We start from the raw sequence: 24,505 nt of genomic DNA, 5'->3' as shown, positions 1-24,505 counted from the left end.
AAAATACCGTTGTGACATAATGCTTGCATCAACGTCACGGGCGCAGTCTTAGCTCTCAAATGCCGTTTGTTCTGTTCAATTTGCTTGTTCCAATTTCGAGATATGTTTATTTAACAACGAAAGGGTAAAATCACAATTGTGCCACTTTTACTAGGAAGAGAGCTGTACATGTAAATCAATGATAGCTGATGTTGATGCGTCTATTGCACTCCCCCTTTCGGGGCGCATGCATTAGACGCATCAACATCAGCACGCGTGCATTATTTTGTCTAATCTCCTAAACAAGTACTACGCGTTCATTAACTTATAACATGTAGGCCTATACGTGCGCAATATTTGTTTGTCTTTTAACATGTCTTAATGACTAAGAGAACAGTATTTACCATGATAAAATCATGTGAAATGTGAAATTCATTTTTACAGCAGAATGTGAAATATTTATTTATCTTTTAATCTCTTTTAAGTGGAAAAAGAGAATCATTCCTGCATCATGATAAAACAGTAAAAACAGTCAAAAATATTTTGTATTGTGTAAGTGATGCATTCTTTTGATTTCACGAAGGAACTCTTGATAAACTTGTTGCTATCACTGTTACATGTAAAGCCCTCTTCCCTAGTAAAAGTGGCACAATTGTAATTTTACCCTTTTGTCTTTAACTAAATATATCTCGAGATTAAAACAAGCAAATTGAACAGAACAAACCGCATTTGAGAGCTAAAACTACACGCTTGACGTTGATGTAAGCATTATTTCACAACGGTATTTTCTAATTGCCAGAGAGGGCGCTTTTCAATTGCACAATTGTTTTTGAGACAGGCTGTATAACGATTCGTGATACCCAATCGTGCTAAAATTTATGTGGTTTAGGAGGCAGAAAATATATAATAATTAAAGAAATGAAGCTCAGACAAACTGGTTCGAAATATATAATAATTAAAGAAATGAAGTTCAGACAAACTGGTTCGAATCCGAACGGTTCTGATTTTTTCTCTCCTTTATTATAATGCCAGTTTGTCTGAGCTTCATTTCTTTAATTATTATATATTTTCTCACGCATGAATCCTCTGGATCCTCGCATTTAATATTTAATGTCTCATATTGACTGATGTCCTGCTAGGGCACAGCAGATAGGCCGCCCTCTCTATTTATAATAAAAAATTACATTGGCCGTGAGATATTTTCGAGAGAATAAAATCACTGAACTCAACGACATGTAATCGTGGGTGCGCGCTGGTTCGAATCCGAACGGTTCTGATTTTTTCTCTCCTTTATTACAATGCCAGTTTGTCTGAGCTTCATTTCTTTAATTATATATTTTCTCAGGCATGAATCCTCTGGATCCTCGCATTTAATATTTAATGTCTCATATTGACTGATGTCCTGCTAGGGCACAGCAGATAGGCCGCCCTCTCTATTTATAATAAAAAATTACATTGGCCGTGAGATATTTTCGAGAGAATAAAATAACTACATGTTCAATTCGCCGGCAGATCCGCCATGAGCTGTTGTGGCGTGTGATGGTGAACTCAACGACATGTAATCGTGGGTGCGCGCTGGTTCGAATCAGAACGGTTCTGATTTTTTTCTCTCCTTTATTATAATGCCAGTTTGTCTGAGCTTCATTTCTTTAATTATTAATGTTTGTAAGCAGATAAAATTCCAAAATATGGTACGTTTTCTGTCTTTGCTTGTCACTAGACGTTCGCTTTTCGTATCTCTTTCCTTGTTGGAAAGGTATAACGTTGAGGAGATAGGAACATGTACCGAACATCCGGGACCTACTCTGCCATGTTTGGCTGAGTAACGGTACATGAACACGGCCTTTTGTGCCTATGTAAATTAGTCTTGTGTTAAGCTGTGTTTATACCCATGGGTTACTCATCATAAGACTGAATCATTGTCGTTAACTGCAACAGTTATGTATGCAATTCTAGAGGGTGTCAATATAGGCCTACGTGTCGCTTTTGAAAAACAGCGAATCATGCGCATGTTCAGCAGGCAAATACGATTTCGTACACTGATCATGCGTGCGATTCAGGTTTCTGCAAAAGCGATTGAGTATAAATCCATCTTTAGAAATGACCGGCGATTGTGTGTTCTCAAGTGGGTTTTATCATGTTAATTAGTGACCTGACACACATTTGTATTGGTTCGATCAAGCATTGAAATGCTTTCATGTTTTGTACTGGATCGTTCAAGCATGCCCAACAAATTTTTCAATGTAAGTCCCTCTGGCCACAGAGCATACCTTGAGAGGACACTTGGCTCATTTGCATGGCATTCGGACTCTCCATTGTATTTGTTCATTTGTGTATGGAGAGCAATGGCGACCCTTCATTGTATTTGTTCATTTGTGTATGGAGAGCCATTGTTGGAGCCCATGGGACTCAGGCTAGGTCCTCAGGTAGTACCTATCAACATTTTTTTTTACATCAGTCCTTTGGTTTTTTTAAATCAAAATATAGTGAAGATTATTTAAATTGTTACTACTTTCTGAGTGACCTAATACCCCTCTGTTAGTCAAATTTGGGTATGTATGTACGTATAACATATTTACCCTGGAGAGTGGACTTGCAATATTTTGACATCGAATGGGCTATTCGAAAAAATAATACCATACAGGTGTAACTTTTCAGTAAACGAAATGTCTGGGATTTCCAACGTTAATTTCTGAAAACTGGAATTCCAGCCAGTTGCCAATGTTACTGGGAAAATTCAAAAAAGCATGGAAATGCAATGAAATGAATAAAAAATTACGTAATTGTCCAAAATGAGCTCTAGACAATTTGTTTACATGATGCAGAAAGTTACTATTACTAAGACCTACTTTTGAGACGGTTTGTATGTTTGAACTTTGAAGGTCAAAAACTAACCACCGGGCACGCTGTTTTATAGCTGCGTTCAGAGATTTCAATCATCACGACAAATCGTATACATAAACTGATTCTCCTTGATTGACAGACAGATGACATTAGACACGAAATAATTTCTTTATCTCTGACTTTTATTGTAATTAGTAACAATTAAGGTGGTACTAGTTTTACTACACTAATTTTTCATTTTTCTCAAAAAAAAATAACTACACACTGGTAACAAAAGTTATGTATATTATAGGGACAAGGAATCCAATTACTTCACTGAAATGTCAGTGATTTAAGACAAGTGGTTCATTATATATGTTAAGAAAGGATGTACATTCTAGCGGTACCTCTTTTCATAAATAACATACCGCTTGTCTTGAGCCCCTATAATATACATAACCTTTGTTACCACTCTATCATTAAAAAAATTATTTGAAGAAGTTAAAGAGCCCTAAGAATAAAAAACTGTAGTGTAATTCACGCCAGACACAATTTCTTTATATGAAAAAATTAATTTTTGTAATCGATCAAAAAATTTATATCAATTTTAAATTTAGCCTGAATCGATAAATATGGTACCTCTCGCCCTTTTTAGGTCAAGGCTGTTTTTACCATTATGCAGCTAACCATTGTTGGAGCTATTTCACATACATTTACAAAACATTCTAGATAAAGAATGATGCCATATACTGTTAAAATATCTTTTGTTGATTTCGAATGATAATGTCATGAAGTCGTAAATTTGAAGGTCAAATTCCTAAAACCAAAACAAAACATTGTGACGCTTTTATTTCCCGACTTACGCAATTTCATCATCACATCAGTGTCTTTATTATTTGTTTGAAACCTTTCCCAAACGTTCGTGCTCTTTATGCATAAAACGGATAATCCATCTTTACAAAACACATGGCAGAGTAGGTCCCGGATGTTCGGTACATGTTCCTATCTCCTCAACGTTATACCTTTCCAACAAGGAAAGAGATACGAAAAGCGAACGTCTAGTGACAAGCAAAGACAGAAAACGTACCATATTTTGGAATTTTATCTGCTTAAAAACATTAATAAGATGGCATTATGAGATTTATCATTTATCATTACACTCCTCCACTCAACTGCCACCGTAGCCGAGCGGTAAAGCGCTAGACGCGTAATCAAAGGAAGTTCCGAATCTCTGGTTCGAATCCCAACGAAGCCTGTTGAAACTTTTTTTTTTTCTTCAAAATTCATGATCGCATTCCGAAATGAGTCACTTGTCGGTAAATCATGTATCGTATCCTTAAGTTGGTAAATTTGTTTGGTGAATATAACATATCTTTATCCTTATCTTGCGCCTTTGAAATTTGGTCTTACATGATCTACTTTTATTGTAACCAGGCAAAATACGATATATAATATTAGATTCAGTCGTAGCATATCACCATAGTGCTATCGATACGCTAATCTATATTTAGTCAATGATCTGGTGCCCACTTGGATGTGGAGGTATAACGTATCAATTTATTACACCAGCTTCTTTTCAAGTCCTACTGCTTCTGCGCTAAGCTCCCATAGACGTTTGGCAGCCTTTTCATCCTGAGCAAAATCCTGGAGTTTTGTTGGCGCACAATCTCTGTGATAAATAAGAAGATTTGTTTTTTTTAAATGTCATGTCATTGAAAAATTACGTAATAATAATGATGATGATTAAGAAGATGATGATGATGATACAGTAGTCATTTTTGTGATTTTCTTTTGCTGCCACCATCTTGATCACTGATGTAATATCTTTGAATACGTATGTTCACATCTCAATGACAGATAAAATACATTTGTAATCGAAGAACCACGAGTCTGATTGCGCCCATGTCTTTCATGGTGAATTTATAAATTCCGAATTTATATAATATAGGATCTATACATAGCTGCCTGATGCAATCCTGTAAATGATGCAACATACAATTTTTATCCCGTCAATGCTCAATAACCTCACCAAAAAGTAAAAACGAAGTAACTACAAATTTGCAGATTTTGGAATTAGGCAACATTTCATGATTTGCGGGCCAGACCGTGGAGATATAGGCACTACACATTATTGAATTTTTACCATTGCAAACTGCACCATTTGCGCCCCGTGCTGCCAAATTGATGACAAAACTTTTAGTCTGATTCACATTTAGGGACAGTTCACAAACACATGTAGAGGGGGGGGGGGCTGATGCAGAAAAAGAGGTGGGGTTGAATTTTTATACCACTGAAGAGTGGGGGATTAAAAATCAGCTTGATTTTTCTCGCAGAATATGAGTTTATACTATTTTCTATGAGGTTAACGATCATTTTCTGTGGTCAAAAAAAAAAAAAAAAGGGGGGGGCTGAAAATAACTTAAGGTCCCAAAGGGGCCCCAAACAAAATAAGTGAATTTTTCTTTTTGCATCAGGCCCCCTGTTACAAGTGTTTGTGAACGGTCCCTTATGCAAGTTTAAATGATGAATATAAAACATGGTAAACGATGCTCACTTGAAATACACACCCGATGTGGTGGCAATGCTTTCCTCAACCGCACAGTAAATACTTGTTTGAGCCCCTTGAACAACAGTCTTTCCGAAAATCCACATCATACACTGAAATATTGGTATTGTGATGAATGGCAGTGGAAATGCATGATGAACAAAGTGATCTATAATATCTGTCCGAATTGCACCCGGATGAAGGACGTTGGCTGTAATTCTAGTTCCTGCAAATAATAATTATATAAACAATAACTTGTAACAAAAGTGATAAAGAAATACAAGGAGGTATGGTATTGCTTGAAACTACAAACTCGGCATATCATGTTGGATTTGTCCTGAAGTAAGTTTTTTAAGTTTGAAATCTTAATAAAAGTTGTTGAGATGAAGAAGATGATGATTAACATATGAAGAAGCAAATGACTTAGCGGCGTTTGTATTTAAAATTTGAGACAAATAAACTTACGAATTTTATGGGCTCTATAAAAGAGACCCCAAGGCTTAATATAAATGGTGCCATTTCCATTCCACACGTGCATGATCTTTCTCTGAAGGCGACGACCAAAACTTATAAGTGGCCTTTAAGGGACGCACCGTTAGATTCTCAGGGGGGGGCATGGGAGTTTGGGTAAGGCAGAATTTTTTTTTTTCGGCACCTTCGCCGGCAAAGTTTTTTCTTCTATTTTAATGTATACCTTTATACAGATTTGGGTGGGGAAATTTTTTTTTTACTCATCAGTGAGGCAAAATTTTGTTTTTGTCTCACTAGTGGGCGAAGTTTTTTTTTCAAAACACTCCCATGCCCCCCTGGAAATCAAATGGTGCGCCCCTAAGTACCGCAAGGCCCATGGAAATATAATTGGCTTTCTTGACTTATTTCCTATTGCTATAAGATCGATGTATTAATATAAAGAAGTACACTGCATTTTTGTTTAAAAATCAAATGGATATAATTGGACTAATGTGGCTCCTGCCAGCACCCCACTAACGGCTACAAAATCCATTCAACAATTATAAATTTAAGACAGTCTTTTGTATTAAAAAACCAACATATTGGTGAGAACTCTGCAACAATAAGGGAGCACGGTGGCCTAGCGGAACGGACACTGACTCATAATCGGAATGTTACGGGTTCGAGCCCCGGCGATGCAATCGTGTTGTGCCCTTGAGTAAGGCACTTTATCTCGATTACCCTCTCCACCCAGGTGTTTAAATGGGTACCGGCATTCTTAAATGCTGGGAAGGCAACAGACTCGCTGTTGTGGAGGTGTAGGGATCCCCCTATAGAGGATGGAGGAGTTTGGCCCAATCCACTCCGATCACTGTTTATACAGGGTCGTCTCCTTTACCTTTACTTATATTAGGTTTCACTGGAGATTATACTATTATAATAATACCTTGGAGTCGTCTACAAAGTTCGATTGTAAACAAAATATTGGCCAGTTTGCTTTGTCCATACGCAACGAATCCGGTAAAGTTTTGTTTGAGATGTATATCATCAAATTTAATTCCTCTCCTAGCCCACTGATAGCCATCAGAAGATACAGTAACGATTCTGCTTGGAGAAGACTTCTTTAGAAGATCCAGGAGAAGGTTTGTAAGAAGGAAATGTCCAAAGTGATTGGTTCCGATCACCATTTCCAATCCGTCATTTGTTTCAAGTCGATGAGCCTGAGCTGTAGCTGAGATAATGTAAATAAATTTAGATTAATACTTATAATGACAATTGAAACTACAACAGAACAGACATATATATATATATAAGGACTTCGCTTGCTTGGTCTCTTTAAAACGTCAAGCACATAGTTCGAACGGAACTGTTTATGCAGTTGATAGTAGCAAACGAACTATTACAATGTGCAAAGTTCATCAATCTCATTTACAGGCACATAAGTCTCATAACCTTGAAATGTCTTTGTTCGGTTTGGCTGTCTTGAACCCAATGCCTCATGCGAAGATATCTTCCTAGTAATTACATAACAAGGGTATCTTATGTAACCATAGACAGTAGACTGTACTCTACTGTCTATGATGGAACTCATTGACACCATCTGGTAATATATTTGAATACGTGTGGTCACATGACAAAATTGACAATCTCAAAAAACCTTGGTAATCGAATATACATATCTCAAAAATTTTGTTTTTTTAGTCTCGTTGCAACATGCGTACCCAATAAGTACACCTCATTTCTCTTGCTTATTGAATATGACACACTATTTGCTTGGGGTACTCTTATAAAAAGTTGTACTTTTTCAATCGCGTCATGATCTCCTATTGATATTGAAAGTTATGATCAAAATATTGTAGTATGTGAAGGTAGTAACCGTTTTGGACACCATCTTTCATTTTATGACACAGAAGTACATGCGCATGAGTACACCAAGCAAATACCTTAAACGTTCGCCTAATGGCGCACATAGGCTCCTTTGCCTTGGGGGTAATTTCATGTACAAAATAGCCCCGAACCAAAAACTGTCGATGATAAAAAGTGGTAATTCCGACTTTGGGCGGAAAGGCTGTATAATGGGCATTTCTGTGCTAACTGTTAACCTTGTGAATGGCTATTTAGCTATTTTCTCTAAACCACTGAAGTGGAAATCATACAATAAGTCCGATGGCATAAAGATGTGTTTTTTTGTGAATTTCCCCAAAAGTGTTTTTATGCCAAATCTGTGTTTATATCTAGATTCATTGACTAATTACCTTTCCAAAAATGCATATAGATATTGTATGAATAATTAAGAAGTTGTACAGCACTTTCACCGAAAACATTTCTGAAAGTGCACAGTCCACTTAAGAGATAGGAACGTTATGCATTCTTACCTGCATTGTTGACAAGAACGTCAAGCCTCTCTTCACCTTTGATTATCCTTTCAGCAAAGTTCTTTACGGCAGCTAGCGAAGACAAATCCAGTTGGTATACTAGGACTTTGTCATTAGATGTCGACTTCTTGATGTCATCAGCTGCAGCTTGGGCTTTACTTATATTACGACAACCAAGAATGACCTTCGCCCCTGTAAGAAATAGTTGAACAGACATGTTCATTGGTTGGTTTATACAAATATTTAGACAGGAATGTTCAATGGTTGCCCAGAGTTTTTAAAAATACATCATCCGCGATTGTCTTCTCAGTCGAATTCGGATAAAGTATTTGCACTTTATCGCGACACTTCGTTTTCGATTACAGGACCAGTGGAGGTGATCCTTTACACCGTAAAACATGCTGAATATTTGATGGTCTATTCCCAATATCAGTCTGAGCGTGTTTATAGTGAATATACCGCATTTTGAGTATACCGTACACGATAATCCTTGTATATGTACCGATACTCTTGCCGTTTATGGGTGTCTACAAAACTAAGACCTAAGACCTAAGACCCAAAAACTAAGACCCTATCTACAAAACTAAGACCTACAAAACTAAGACCTACAAAACTAAGACCCTGTCTACATGTACAAGACCTACAAAACTAAGAAGCGTGACCATAATGATTGAATGGTAATCTTTTATGAAAGTTCTCGTCATTACTCAATTATTGCCAATTACTTCACTCAATTATTAATTATTATTACTACTCAATTATTATATTAAAGTGTTGAGCCCAAATAGTACCAGCTTACTAGAACAGTTGGCTTTTGCATTATGGTGTAATTGTAGAACATACTTCACCCCTAATTTCACCACAATGACCTCATCCCAATGGCATTGTTCAATAACCTCAATAAAACAATCACAGTGCAAAATTTGACCTCAAGTTTGAGAGTATGAGTTTTTGTATCCAAATTTTCAAAGGTCATTCAATGAATGCACAAATGTATTGGGCTTAAACAACTGTGCCCTGATAAATGAGCATGTTGTGGATCCTAGTGTATCGTGGTAAGGAATAGATGGTCATTTTATTGACCTTGGTCAGTGCTATAGCATTGCAGCAAATAAACTATAGGATAAGGGACTCACCATATCATATATTTTATTATTAGGGTACACAAAGACCCGGGAAAAGATAAGTATTAAGGTCTTTTGGTCTTTAGTGGACAGCCCTGTAGCCAGCATGATTTCGCAGTTAGGGGGGGGGGGGGACGGGACGGGTGCAGATTTTTCAAATGCAGACCTTTCAGAAGAAAATCTCCATTCTGGCTAAAAGGCTATTGGTTTTACTTTAGACAATTTTTACAAAAAGTTCATGATTTGGGTATGACGCCTAGTATGCCAAAATTTATTGAAAATTCTGTAATTGCCTAAATTTGAAATGGTCTAGGGTTCGCGGGTCACCGCCCCCACTCTGTACGGGCCTGTATGTGAGGTTGCAGAGACCGTAGTTTTCTTTGAGAAGTTGGACACAGCAATGTGTCAGAGGTCATGTGGGACTCATTTATAGAGAACATTTGGTGAAGTTTAAGCGGGAGTTTAAGTAAGCTATTTAACCTTTTAATTTAACAGTAATAAAAGGGGTGAAGTGTATGTAATTACACCATTGTAAAATAAGATAGATATTAATGTCAAGCCAATTGTTAACATAAAGCTCAACCAATGCACTATTGTCATTATTGTGGCTCACAATAGACCCTTCACAATTAATTTGTAGCATCCAGTCATGTTTGATATTCAAAAAACAAGTGAGGCAAGTGTTTTACACACCAGATCAGAGCTATGCATGGTGAAACTCACAAGATTTGATCCCCAATGTCCAATTTTACTAGTCCCTTATCTGGAAGTAGGCCTACCCTTGGTTGTCAATTAGCACCCACAGGTGGTGTCACTTTCTCATGTGGCAAAAAGCACACTGTACCATAGACTGATTGTACTGGAATGTTCATTGTGTCAAGCTATTTTAAAGTGGGTTTTTTAATACCAAAAATTTGTAAGAAGTATCCACAGTTTCAGTGAAAAATTTCAATATCAAAGAGGAAAATGCCATGTAATTAAATCATAACAAATAATTAAATCATGCAGCACCAATTTTTGAATTGATCATAATGGTCACAAGTCTTAGTTTTGTAGGTCTTAGTTTTGTAGACAGGGTCTTAGTTTTGTAGGTCTTAGTTTTGTAGATAAGGGTCTTAGTTTTGTAGGTCTTAGTTTTGTAGGTCTTAGTTTTGTAGGTCTTAGTTTTGTAGGTCTTAGTTTTGTAGGTCTTAGTTTTTGGGTCTTAGGTCTTAGTTTTGTAGACACCCGCTGTTGATAGTGAGACACACATCGTGTTTATAGTGGGAGCAGATGTGCGGTACATTGCGGTATGATTTCTATCCGGTCAGAAATTATCCGCATACTTGCCCACTATAAACACTAGCAGTATATGTATGTACGGTACATCGATATCCTTCTCAACCGAAGGATATTGTCGCGAGATATTTGCACTATAAACACACCAGTATAAATTGTGTGCGGTATTACCGGAAGTAGGAAATTCTTCATGATGCGTAGAATGCGGAGTGGTTTTAAAGCCTACCTCTGCCGAACTAAATTTCCCTTTCTGTTTTAACTTTTATATTAGGGAAATGGGGCTAGGCGAATTTATGTATGGCGTAGGGTGGTGTGACCTGTGGCCAATGGCCTTTAACCGCTATTTCCCCAAGGTTATGTCTGGCTACCACCATTATTAGGGGCAATCATATAATATTAAATAGAAAATACCTATTATTCGGTACACAGAACAGGTCAAGGTTAGCTTTGATCAGCTACAGCTATCATAAACTGTTCTTTGTTGCGAAATACGGATTGTCTATTGGATGACGGAGTATCGTTCATTAACCCAATTCAAAATACACCATCTCATGTCTCTATTAGCAAATACTGACCAGTGATTATCTAACTGTTATATTCTAAATATCCTAGCTAAGTGAATTTTGGGGGAAATGTGTTTTTAGCCTTGAGTCATTAACGACTCGTAACAACAAACACATATCCAGAAGATCACGACAAGTACAAGAGCTTACAAGGATATCTGTACCTTCTAATCGTACTTGACTGCAAAGCAATCATAAGACATATATGTCCCAGGGACCGTTCACAAACACTTGTAAGGGGGTCGGGCTGATGCAAAAAATATTTTCGGGGCCCCCCTTTACAGACCTCAAAAATTTCAGGGCCCCGCCTTTTTGACGTGAAACTTATGGGTCAACCCCATAGAAAAGCATATAAACTACATTTTTCCAGTAAAATTTGTGGTCATTTTTTTCACCCCCCTTAGGAGGGCCAAAAATTTTCAGGGCCCCCCTTTTGCATCAGGCCCCCTCTAACAAGTGTTTGTGAACGGTCCCCCACTCTTCCAAATTAATACCAACGATGAACCTCTATCTTACCTCTCTTTGCAAATTCTCTGGCTGTCTCTTTCCCAATCCCAGTATTTGAACCAGTAACGATGACCGTTTTACCATCCAATCTGGCTTGACTACAGCACCAACCCCCTGCAATGTATCTCCTCCATCCATAGATAGAAACACCTGTTGGAGGATAAGAACATTAATTTTGTCAAATATATGATGCATTTTCCTAGCATTACGGGAGGGCATGTATTTTATTAACATTCCTGTTGTTGTTGGGTTTTTTTGGGGGGGTGGTTATTGCATGTAAGAAACCCTTAAATACTCAATGTGAACAAGAACATTGATGATTTAATCGATTAAAGATCTTTGTCTTTTTGACACGATTATGTCCTCTAATTGCTTGATATTTATATAGTGTAACAAGCATTTCGTGATTTTATTAGTTCAAAAGCCAATACAGAAGACCGTGGCCGTTAAGCGCAATTTTTCTACAGCTATGGGAACTATTTGTTGCGCAATCACCATCTGAAAGACGACGACACCGTGGCCGATCTCGAAGAGAAGACACAAAAGGGCATTTAACGTTGGCATTTAAACATCGACCTTATTCGCCGGGCTTTTCCAAAAGGACGAAGATGAATATGATCAGAAGATGGAACACGCTGACGCAGACAGTGATGATTAAATCTAAGTTGATGAATATACCATTACTCTTTTCTGGAAGTTGCTAATAAAACTTTAAACAGGATACAGTCGTACGTGTATTTATTTTTTCTTTAACCCATTATGATATCTTTTGTAATTCCCCTTTCCTCTCATTTTCCAATTTCACTTTTTTTAATCGATTTTTATGCCTCTATAATTATTGAGGGTTTCGTATTTCCTCCCCAGGGTGTGTAAAGTCTGTAGGATTTGCTCTTATTGATTCGTATCGATTTATATGCGTCTATTTGAGTGTTTCGTATCTCCTCGCCGTAGGCAGGTCCATCCCAGGAAAAAAACTAACACTTTTTTCTTTCAGAACCACACTTGACACATATGTTGCTTAGGTTAAAAAAGCTCACGGGTCACCTCGACTTTTTCCCTAAATCTAAGATGGCGCCCCAAATCACCACCTGGCACCTGTACAAAAAAAATTAAATAATATGTTTTGACATCTTTATGTCACCATTTCGCCTAAAATGTATCCATATATAATTTCAGTCGTTATATAATCACTTGAAATATTCAAAATGGCTGTCATTTGCACTGCACAGGTTTAAAATCGTTGAAAAATTAATGTTTGACATCTATGTGACGTACATTCCACCATTTTAGCAAATATGTAAACAAATTTTACAAACATATTAACTTTAGTTAATGTATTATCATCAACCTTGAAATATTCAAAATGGCTGCCATTTTCACTTCAGTCAATGTCTCATCACTTGACCTTGAAATATTTAAAATGATTGCCATTTGCATTGTACAAGTTAAAAATCATTGAATAATGATGCTTTTACATCTTTATGTGAAGCAAATGCCACAATTTTCGTCTGAAATGTATAAGCCAAATATACAAACATATTAGCTTCAGTTAATGTCTCATCACTTGACATTGAAATACTCAAAATGGCTGCAATTTATACAGGTTAAAATCATTGAAAATATCTTTATGTGAATTAAATTCCACATTCCCACCCCCAAAAAAAATGTACAAACATATTAACTATAGACAATGTCTCATCACTTGACCTTGAAATAGTCAAAATGGCTTCAATCTGCACTGTGTAGAATTGAAAATATAATGCTTTGAAATATTTATGTGAAGTAAATGTCCCATTTATCCGTTATCCAGGCCTTAAGAATTTCAAGATGGCTTCCATTTGCAGGATAAAATTCATTTAAAAAATGTCTTGTCATATTAAAAAAAATGTCAACAAAATCACTATTTTGCTTAAATTGTATCCAGATATATAAGCAAAATAAACAAAATGTTTAATTTTAGTCAATAGCTTATCATCTTTCAAATATTCTAAATATAATGACTTACATTTGATTGTAAAAACACGTTTTGACATGTGAATCAAATGCCTCCATTTTTCGTATAATATTAAAAAAATGGCTTCCATTTACACTGTACAGGTTTATACTATCTTCAAATTAAACCACGTGTGTTCATTGACATAAGTGGCATGTTTTAGACTTCGTATCATATAATTACCCGGTTGCATTTGTCGGGAGACAAATTGGAGTGACTTAGAAGTTGTACAATGTAAAGGGAAGCGATGAGACATTGTCTAAAGTTTATATGTTTGTATATTTTGCTTATACATAGGCAAAAATGGTGGCATTTACTTTACATAAAAGATGTCAATTAAGCATTATGTTTTATTAAGGGCAGCCATTTTGAATATTTGAAGGGCAAGTGATGAGACATTGAACTTAATATGTTTGTATATTTGTTTATACATTCTAGGCGAAAATGTTGGCATTTACTTCACATAATGATGTCAAAGCACTACATTTAATGATTTTTAACATTTACATTGCAAATGGCAGCCATTGTGATTATTTCAAGGTCAAGTGATGAGACATTGACTGAAATTAATCTGTTTGTATATTTCAATCATATATGTTAGGCCAAAATGGTATCATTTACTTCACATAAAAAAGTCAAAGCATTATTTTTTCAATGATTTTAATACGAAACAGTGCGATTGGCAAGTGATAAGACATTGACTGAAGTTAATCTCTTTGTATATTTGCTTATACTGCATTTTAGGCGAAAATGGTGGCATTTACTTCGCATAAAGATGTCAAAACAGTATTTTTCAATGGTTACAGTACAGTGCAAATTGCCAGCCATGTTGCAATGAATATTTCAAGGTCAAGTGATAAGATATTGACTGAAAGTAATCAATCAGTCTGTTTATTTTAGGCGAAATGGTGGTATTCGACTCACATAAAGATGTCAAAACATGTTATTTTGATGTTTTTTTTGTACAGGTGGTGATTTTGAGCACCATCTTGGATTTAGGGGGAAAATCGAGGTGACCCGTTGGCTTTTTTAATCCTATTAACCCAAGCAATATATGTGCCAAGTGTAGTTCTGGTAGGAAAAGGTGTTAGTTTTTCCTGGGATGGACCTGCCTACCAGCACGTGTAAAGTCCATGGGATTTTGTCGACGGTATTCGCCCGTATCGATTTTTATACTTCTACCCGATTGTTTCGTATCTCCTCGTCAGCGTTTGTAAAGTCTATGGTAAATCAGTGTTGTTTTCCTCGAGTACTGTCCTTGGCATCGAAGACTCCTCGAGAACATTTTTTGAAGTCCTTGGTCCTCGGACATGTAGTCATTGGCCTCGGACGTGTAGTCCTTGCCCTCTGACCTCAAAGTCCATTGTTCTCGATAACAAGGACCCGGCAAGGACAAGCAAATTCATCAAAAATGCAGTCAAATGAATGGCATTTGTTTGGTCATTCACTGTTTCTGGGAAACCACATTCCACCTTTTTATATCATTATTTGTTTATTCATCTTATCTTCGGCTTGTAACTGGATTAGTCTTTTCAGGATGAGTGGGCACTTCTGTGTTTGGAATTTTATCCCATTCACTCATCCTGAATTACTTGCTTTTGTCATGTATAAGACATGTGAAGTGTGTGTAGGTAAATGTACTGTTATTTTGTTACTTTTGTATTTTGCAAGTATATAATTCAAATAAATAAATATTTTGTAATTTTGGTCATGTAGCATTTTGTGCATAGGAGAGTATGAGCTTGAGGCAAGTATTACAGATTAGCACCACTGCATGACCTTAGAGCTAAGTATATATTGAGAACAATTAAATTCATAACATATTTGAAACAATAATTCCATTTACGCTCAGTATGTTAACAAGTAGAATTACAATACTTGTAAAATGTAAATTATATAACAAATCATGTAAAACAAAAACATAAAAACACTTTTAAACTTACTTTTTTCTATTTTACAATCTTGTATACTACTGTAGCAAGAACAATGATACATTATTGCTACTATATTAAAGAGAAGAGCCGTCTTTATCCATCACAGACTTAAGGGACTTGAGACTGCGTATTTCAAACTTACGTGATTGTCACGAACTATATAATATGACTTAAATAAATTGTTTCAGTTTGTGTTATCAGGATTTTGTGTTATCCATCTTAAAGTAGCCTATAACTGAAGCACGAGCAATCGTTGGACCAAGGACTTTGAGGTCCGAGGCCAAGGACTACACGTCCGAGGCCAAGGCCAATGACTACACGTCCGAGGCCAAGGACTACATGTCCGAGGACCAATGACATCAAAAACTGTCCTCGACGAGTCCTCGAGGACTACAACAGTGCATAGGACAATAATTGAATCCTAGCCATGAGAATAATAATTTGAGTTATATTACAATATGATAGAACAACCTTTATATTTCGGCCCCATTCTGACTTTTGCCCCTTCGTGGGCATCATTGGGAGGTATAACAAAATGAAACCAATTCTAGTTTTATCATTTGTGGTGTAAGGATGCCAAAAACATTGGTTCCGCTAATAAAGCAAGACAATATGCTAACTCAAACCTCACTACACAGCGCTGTAGTATCTGTAATATGATAATGTACACGGCTTTTTGACGCCATGATAATGTCAGTCATGTTAAGATATGGTCAAATTTAAAATGTATCTATGTATTTCATTGTTACTGACAGCTCTGCAAATTTTAAGGGCCCCACAAACAGTTTGATTCGCTTTAATACCCCACTCTGCTACCATATCCTATGTCTTACACTTTAGAAAATTATTCTTAAACTGGTTTACACCCTCCAGAATGCCGACTTGTAACGTTGGTACGCCACGTCACGTGCTGGTAGGCATGTCCATCCCAGATTTCCTACCAGAACTACACTTGGCACATATATTGCTCACAGAAATTTGAAAATGCCACAAAATAGTGAAAAACCGTGTTAAATGTCTAAACATTTCTGTGCGCAGAGATACATACCTATTCCAACGGTAATGACAATACTGGTGAAGTCCATGTTTAGTACACGTGTCTGGTAAAGTGATTCTTGTAATTTAGATTAGTGGCTTGGATTAAACCTGAAGCAATCACCATGATCACACGACTAACATTTGTGCGTGTAATTTAAGCGAAACAAATATCCACGGTTGAATCATCTTTTTGTAAAAACCATACAATATCAACCCATTGACTAATTAACCCACACACCTTCAGTTGGTATCGATCTGTACCAGTCACGAATTTAGGACAAATAAAACGCCTATAAATGAAACTTGGTAACTACGACAGGAGTATTTGAGTTTGTATGGGCTCTCCAAAACGTCGACGCGGAGTAGAATTTGGCAAAAAATCAAGTCGAAATAAAATCACAGCAATAAAATACACACCAACCGAGGTCAAAATGCAAAAAGAATTAATTAGGTTAATCTGGTTTCTATAAGCTTACCATGCAAGTAAAAACACAAGGCGAGAAGTAAGGGGGTGGGGGTTTGTGGCAGGTCATGGGGGAGAATTGTTAGCCACGATTTGTGAAAAATTTGGAAGAACTACCGACTCGGGGCCGTAGCTAGACCATTTGGGGGGGGGGTAATTTTGTTGGTCCCTAGGCGGCAACATGATTGTCACCCCTTGTTCGTCGAATCTAAGTGTTACACCCCTCCCCCATAACTGTAACCGAAGTGTTTTTTCCAACCCGACCCGCGCACTGCACCGTTCCCAGAATTATCTAACAGGAAAAACGTGCGCGAAATATTAGCTATTTCAATGCTAAATTTCAAAGGGGGTTGACTGTGTGTCATGCTATTCCAACTTCATTTGTTTTATTATCTTTCTTTCAAACTTTTGCCCCTACCTAGATCGTGCACCCTGGATACGTGCCCATTGTACCCCGTGGTACATTCGGCCCTGTTTGGTATCAAAATGTGTTGAGCGCAAAGTGTGAGCTTGAGAGCCCGCCTTTGTCCCTTCTAGGTGTTATCCAGGGATGTACCGGAGTCAGTAGCCAAAATTTCCAAATCGTCCCGCTTTTTTGCATGTAAAAGAACATTATCGGGACACTTCAATTGCAAAATGGACAAAATTGAGGAAAAAAATAAGGAAGGCACATGCATGTATTACAACTTTTGGTCAATTTAGTCACGGTATTTTGAGTCAGCTCAGGAGTTTTAGGGATTTTTTAGGCCAAGCTTTTCGTGACCATGTTCCAATATCTGTGATATGACTGTTCGCATAAAGATGTAATCGCATCACGTGGGATACCCGCTCAAAAATTTTTGATGTTTGGTTCGGTTAGGGTTAATGATTTACATAATAGAAAGAATGGAATTAATTTTTGACCAAGTTCAAGATGAAAAAAAAATTGACATCTTAATGCTAATTGCCGACTGAGCAGAGAAGGGGCGATAATCCATTGTTGCTGATGATGTGTGCCGTGCGGAGAGGTGATTGGACACTCAGATATGTTGTCAATCTTGCAAAATCATTAATTTTTCATCTCTTTCGTACAATAAGGGACGCACCATTACATATCAAGGGGGTATTTTGTACGCATTTATCCTGTGAGCGAAAACACTTGATTCACTCCACTTCAAAGATTTTCACCAGAGTCCACCCCAATGTCAAAAAGAAATCTATGCCACATGATGATGGGAGCCATATGTGGGGATGGATCTGGGTATTTCATGTATTTGGTACGATATTCTCACATGAATCTATGTTTTGAAGAAAACATGTACAGTCGGTCTAAAAAAACCTGGTATATGTACATATCCCATCTATAATACCGGGTCAAATTGATGATTTTTTTGGGTATTTTTAATTTTGCCCCTCTGACCAAGAAAGTTGACTACACCCCTGATGTGAACTCATTTTAACATAAGAATAATGATTTTCGTGCTACGCGGAATTTAGGTGCTATAAAACATAAAAAGACGGATAAATTTCGTTTCTTAAATACAAAAACAAATGTGAAAATATAGAACTTTGCGATTAAAAAATTGTCTCACCAAGGAGTACGAAAAATTCCCCGAAGTTTTGTCAAAAAGGTGCTAATAAAAAAATGTTGCTTCACCGAGGTGCTAAAAATGTTGCCACGACCCCAACTACCCAGACCCCCTTGATATTAAATGGTGCGTCCCTAATACCGTATGTACCAGTCATGGACCACATCATCTCAACGCACCTGGCCAACGTCATGATAGATCCAAATAGACCGGTCCAATAGGGTCTATTACCAACTGATTGTAGTTTTTAACACCCTCCCCCTCTCTCACATGAGGTGAGAGACACATCTCATACTCTCACCCCTCTTCGTCCTCTCCCTTCCATCCCCTCTCCCTCTCTTCCCCCTCCTCTCCCATCTCTTCTCCCTCTCTCTCTTTGCCTTTTTTAAAGGAAACGCCAGGCGGGGGTGTTGCACCCCACCCCCATGGCGACGGCCCTGACTACCGTAATAAACTATATACCATGTTATAGCTGAGATTATGCCATTCCTTATAGGGGTTGATGAAAATCCATATGTCATGATAATTGAATGAGAGGGACATACAGAACTTCCAACCTTTCTTTAATAAGACCAAGCCCTAAAGTTAAATTACATATTCTAAATATGCCCAAAGAAAGGTAACAAACTACAACAATAAACCATTGGCTAGAAACTTTCCTCTGTTGTGTATTTTAAAGGCAATCTTTGTGGTTACATTGTAAAAAAGTTGAAGTTGACATGTTTTCTTTAAAAAAAAGCTTAAAAACAACAAAACAAAACATTAAAATATTGTTAAAATTACATTTTCGTTCCCGTTCCTGGAATATTGGATAGTGCACCCTTCTATAACTTACCTCGTTATTATGATATCCAAAGTACATATATCCATATTGCATAATAATTTTTTAGCCATTTCGATCCCGTAAGTTGTTCAACTTTCCACTTGCAATAAATTATGAAAACTGTGCGTATATAGAGCTGTACCCGTGATGGTTTTTGTTTTTAAATGACTAAATACGCACACACGTTGTGTAGGTGGATTGCAGTCACGTTTTTTGTAAACACAATGGTATAAGTACGCTTACCTAAACGTGACCTACCGGGTATCACACATTTGAGAATATCGTTCCGTACATTCATACTTTTTTTTTTTATAGTCGTGGGTAACCAACTCCAATTTGCCTTACTGAATATTATTTTGGAAGTAGAAGAAAGTACATGGCTAGTATCCAGGGACATGAGGGACGTACCATAGAGACAACAAGCCAGGGGGGATTTCGACCTAAATTTTGGCCTAAAACCTGGTCAAAGGAAGATGCAAATCACCACTTTTGGTCAATTTTGACTCGGTATTTCGAGTGGGGACATACCTAACATACACTGTCTATAGTCTATAGCCATTCTGCCACACCATCTACTTGGTAATCTCAAAGTTAACATCTTATACTACAATTTAAACTACCGCCCTGGAAGGTGTTGATACACAATCTTCTTTCACCCCTTCTTAATTATTCAAGTCAATAATATTACTCTCAACCAATAAATATTGATTACAACATTTATCTATATGAAGATCTTTGTTTCAAAACCCCTTACATCCACTTGCCCATTTTTGAGAACACATCAAAAAATCATCAAAAAAATCACTGATATATGGGGGTTTGCAATTTAACAAAAGCAGTTTTAGGATGTGATTATTTTGATTATTTTATGATGTGTTCTCAAAATTGGGCAAGTGGATGTAAGGGGTTTTGAAACAAAGCTCTTCATATTATGAATTAAGAAAGAGACAGGAAAAATTTTAAACATTTCTATGATTTTCAACATATCATTCTCACTAAGGTATTTGTAGTAAAATAGAACTTTGGAAATGGTGTGCTACTGATCCAGCATTACGATGGAAAGTGTAAAAACACATTTCCTTTAGAATCATGTAACTTCTGAACAGAATGTGATATTTTTACAATCTAAAATTCTTAGGAAAGATCAAACTACTATAATTTCAAATATTTAAACAATTAACTCCAAACTGGTAAAAAAAACCAGTAAAAAAATTCGGCAAAAATGAGAAGTCGTCGGTACCAATCATTTTGATACACCATGTATTAGCGTGGGGGCATGGTTGAATGATTGTACTTGGGCTTCAGGTTCAGATGTTAATTGAAAATCAGAGCCCTGATGACTGAAATTATGACACTCACCATACTTTAAACATGTAGCTCTAATTAAGTGCAGTGTACGTATTGTCAATTATATTATAACTAAACATTAAAGAGGTTGGACGGTTTTTCATAGAGTCAGATCCTGATGGGCCCCTCGTAAGATTCGCCATAGGCAGTAGAGGTTTAATACAATTGAATATATGAATACAAAAGCCACCTAAGTCCATACTTTGGCCAAATTGAGTTAAGCATGGGAAATTGTTGCTATACATAGGCCTGTCATATGCATGAAAGAACAACTCAAATTCATTCTCTGTGTCTATTGGGCATGTGAAAAATAGCATGTATGAAAGAATCACCCAATTCCATGATTTGAGTCTTGTAACACATTGATTGAAATCCAGTATGTATAAAAGTCCACTTGTAACACATTCATTGCTAGAGAATGACTTTTGAACAAAAATGGGTTTAATAAAGGAAAGTGTGTGGTTTATATTACATGGCAGAATGCTTATCAACATTATACATACCTGTGTGCTTTATTTTGTATTATCTTACTAGTGGTAATCTCATTCTAACATTGTTGTCTTTGTATATGATTCAAAAACCACCTAAGTCCAAAATTTAAAATGAACCCCACGAAGTCCCTGAAATGCTAATCGTCATACCTAATACAGGTTAATCCACTCATTTGCACGTAAAACTTACCATATTGACCAGGTAAATCTAACTGAAGGAATTAAAATGATACACGGGTTTTTCTCTCAAAATAACTTTGCATGGACTTAGGTGGCTTTTGTGTTCATGTATTCAATTATAAATGCTATTTAATAGTGCTAGTTAATTTACTGTATGAAAATATATGCCTTAATGTTGTGACATAATGTTTGTTTATGATTGTCAAGTTACAAAAAATGCAAACATGAAAATGCTTGCTTTATAATAATGCTTTAGACATAGACGTAAATCCCGGGGAGATGGGGATAAATCCCCACCAAATATTTTAATAAATGTTGACGCCTGGTTCCACTTTTGCACCATATTTCACCATTTTAGCTTCAATATGGCACATTTTTGCGCGCTTCGTACGCATGTGTAACATAAACTCATTCTGGCACCAAAAGGTGCTGGATTCACTATATACTTCAAGAATTTTTGTCCAACCCCATCCCCCATACATGCCATATCAAAAAGAAATCTACGCCACTGGCTTCAGACGTGTTAGAGGAATAAATCTTATATGATGGTATTATTTACTTTGAAAAAAAATCCATAGTAATACAGACGTTCTTTTTTTAATTGAATGTGGAGAGAATGAGAGATGGACATAGGACTATATAGGTTAGGGATATGGCTGATAAAAGAGATGTTAAAAGTGCCCCAAACTGCTCCTTGTCCATGGATCCCCGAGGCTCGTGCTACGCCCCTGGTTGTACTAATTTGAATAGAAGATTCGAAGAGAGCATGTCAAAAGTGACAACATTTACATAGAATATTTTATCGAAATACGCTTATTATGAGAACGACCAGTCTTTCACGCTATAATGAGCCCGTTATGATAGTCGGTAGGAATCACCTTGAAGGAGGAAATTTTCCAAATTTGGCACTTTTGAAAGGCTCTCTTTTTCAATAATTCGGAATAATAAATAAATAAGTCACAATTTGCCAAGGTATCAAAATACGCAAAACAAAGTTGTCCATCTAATGATTATTTTATATGATACTCAGTGGCGTAGCCAGGACTTTGGAACCGAGGGGGCACAACTTACCGACGGAAATATTTTTTGCCGACGGAAGTTGTTGACCCAATTTTTTTTTGCATGGTTTGAAAAAGTGAAGAGCAAAAAAAAAAAGGGATTATAGGTGGTACCAACATAAATACACACAATTTTTATGTGAAATTCAATTTCATTCACAATTTTTCATAATTTTTTTATAATTATCCCCTTTTTTCTGTCACCCTGGGCAAAAAATAGTCTTACGCCACTGATGGTACTTTAGGTTAAGTGTCTCCTAGGAAGTATCTTCAAGATATTGCTTTTGTTAAACTTTATGGGCGCAGTAGAGAAAAATGGGGCTGCAAAAATACATCAAATAGGCCCCCTAATGTCAAACTATAGATGGCGCTATAATGATATAAAACAAAAAACAAAAATAAAGAAATACATAAGAGGCGAAATAAATAAGGAAACATGACCTATATTGTCAAGCATGATACGAGTAATATGAAAAAAATTATGAGAGCACCTCCCCCCCATTAAAAAATTAGTTAAAAAATAAAACAAAGAAAAATCATAAATATGTGAAAATGTGCATCATATAGCTAAAAATAAAGAAATAATTAAGCGAAGTAAATACAGCATGGGCTATCTTGTCAAGAATGATAATGAGCGCAGTGATATGTAATGTTTTTAAGATTAATCAGTATGAATAGAGGGTATAAAAGTGTACAGGGGCGAGCCGGTTTTCAGTGCCAAGGCGAACACTTCCTGTTTCCACCGGGACATGCGCTCGGCCGTTGTTTCGGGATGCCTGACCAGAATGCAATTCACGCGTACCAGTGTATTGGCTTGCTAATATGCTAATTATTCACATTTATGCTGAAATTGTTCCCGTTTTCTCACATAGATTGATAAAGGGGACAATATTTGACATTGTATGTAAGTTTGAAGAGAATCCATATCCTAAACCGATAGGGTTACCCCCCTTTAAAGCCATATTATATTATGACATTTTTATACAAAATAGATTTTTGCCTGTCAGATATATCCCCTTTTAATTTTGAGCAAAGAAAATTGGAATTTACTACCAGCGCTGATGTCGCCAATACGTATCACTAATTCGGTCGTGCTAAGGTACGATCCTTTGTTGTGTAGATCACCATCCGGCACGCCATGTAGTTATTGTGTTATGAACATTGCGTATGCGTTCGACTAATATTTCCACCGTAATAATAAAACGACGGTTCCTGCGTTTTATTCAACATCTCAGATTTTGACAAAACTACAGCTACAGACTAGGGTCTTGATTTTTGCAGGATATGTTGGTTTAATAAATTACAATATAATCGTGTAAAAACAGAATTTTGACAAATATTGAGGGCGTCCTCCTCAGCAAATGTTATAATATGACTTTAACACGAATGGACTTGCCCATAGTTTGGCACTAGTGCAATATTGTCCTTATAGTGTATTTTTAATGTGTATTTTATTGTCTTTCTTAGGGCAATATTGGAGTTCGGGTAGGGATATACGGTCGGGGTAGCGTCCTGCGCGCATGTGGATCGCTGGACCTTTCACCCTGGACGGGGGAGGGGGGGTGACTGGTTGGGGGCTGGGAGAGGATCAATTACTGATGTTATCGCCCTGCTCTCTGATCAGTCTGGTGCCCTACCAGTGCCTTGGTCGAGGTTGGGGTCCTCTGACCCGCATGTGGCTGGGAGTCTGCTCCTGCACCCGGCCTGACCCTGATCCACTCTCTTTTTTGTGCTGTTTACCTTCTTAAAGTTTGTGTGCTAGTTTTTTACTGTGTATATTATTTTTCCTTCTGTATTTTTATATGTGGTATTTTGTGTATTTAAATGTTGGCCTTGTGCCACCTGGGCACCTTGGGATAACAATACTAGTGCAATGAAAGGTCAACCCAGGTTAAATAAGAATAAAATAAATAAATAAATGCATACAGGCATCAACTGAGGGGGGGGGGGGTGATTGTATGGATCA

At 36.9% G+C, this 24,505-nt stretch overlaps 1 protein-coding gene across 1 annotated transcript; it reads right to left on the bottom strand.

Annotated features, from left to right (window-relative positions):
* Window positions 1-3,099: 3,099 nt before the first annotated feature.
* Window positions 3,100-16,717, bottom strand: LOC140158321 (retinol dehydrogenase 12-like). The gene is made up of 6 exons (XM_072181416.1): window positions 16,620-16,717; window positions 11,654-11,794; window positions 8,173-8,364; window positions 6,744-7,028; window positions 5,357-5,573; window positions 3,100-4,471 (listed from the first exon to the last, which is right to left on the bottom strand). Exons 1-6 carry the CDS (start codon window positions 16,654-16,656, stop codon window positions 4,363-4,365), a joined length of 981 nt encoding a protein of 326 aa, XP_072037517.1. The 5' UTR covers window positions 16,657-16,717; the 3' UTR covers window positions 3,100-4,362.
* Window positions 16,718-24,505: the final 7,788 nt, after the last annotated feature.

This window comes from Amphiura filiformis, chromosome 8 (assembly GCF_039555335.1).
Source record: "Amphiura filiformis chromosome 8, Afil_fr2py, whole genome shotgun sequence".
Lineage (NCBI taxonomy): Eukaryota > Metazoa > Echinodermata > Ophiuroidea > Amphilepidida > Amphiuridae > Amphiura > Amphiura filiformis.
Note: the sequence above shows the minus strand (reverse complement) of the source record. Positions and strands in the feature narration are given on the sequence as shown.

Excerpts from the sequence above, each read along its gene's own strand:
- LOC140158321 (XM_072181416.1), bottom strand. The coding sequence starts at position 16,656 with ATGGACTTCACCAGTATTGTCATTACCGTTGGAATAG. Across the intron at positions 8,365-11,653 it reads CAGAGAATTTGCAAAGAGAG|GGGCGAAGGTCATTCTTGGT; the intron begins GTAAGATAGAGG and ends TATTTCTTACAG. Across the intron at positions 5,574-6,743 it reads ACTTTGTAGACGACTCCAAG|GAACTAGAATTACAGCCAAC; the intron begins GTATTATTATAA and ends TATTATTTGCAG.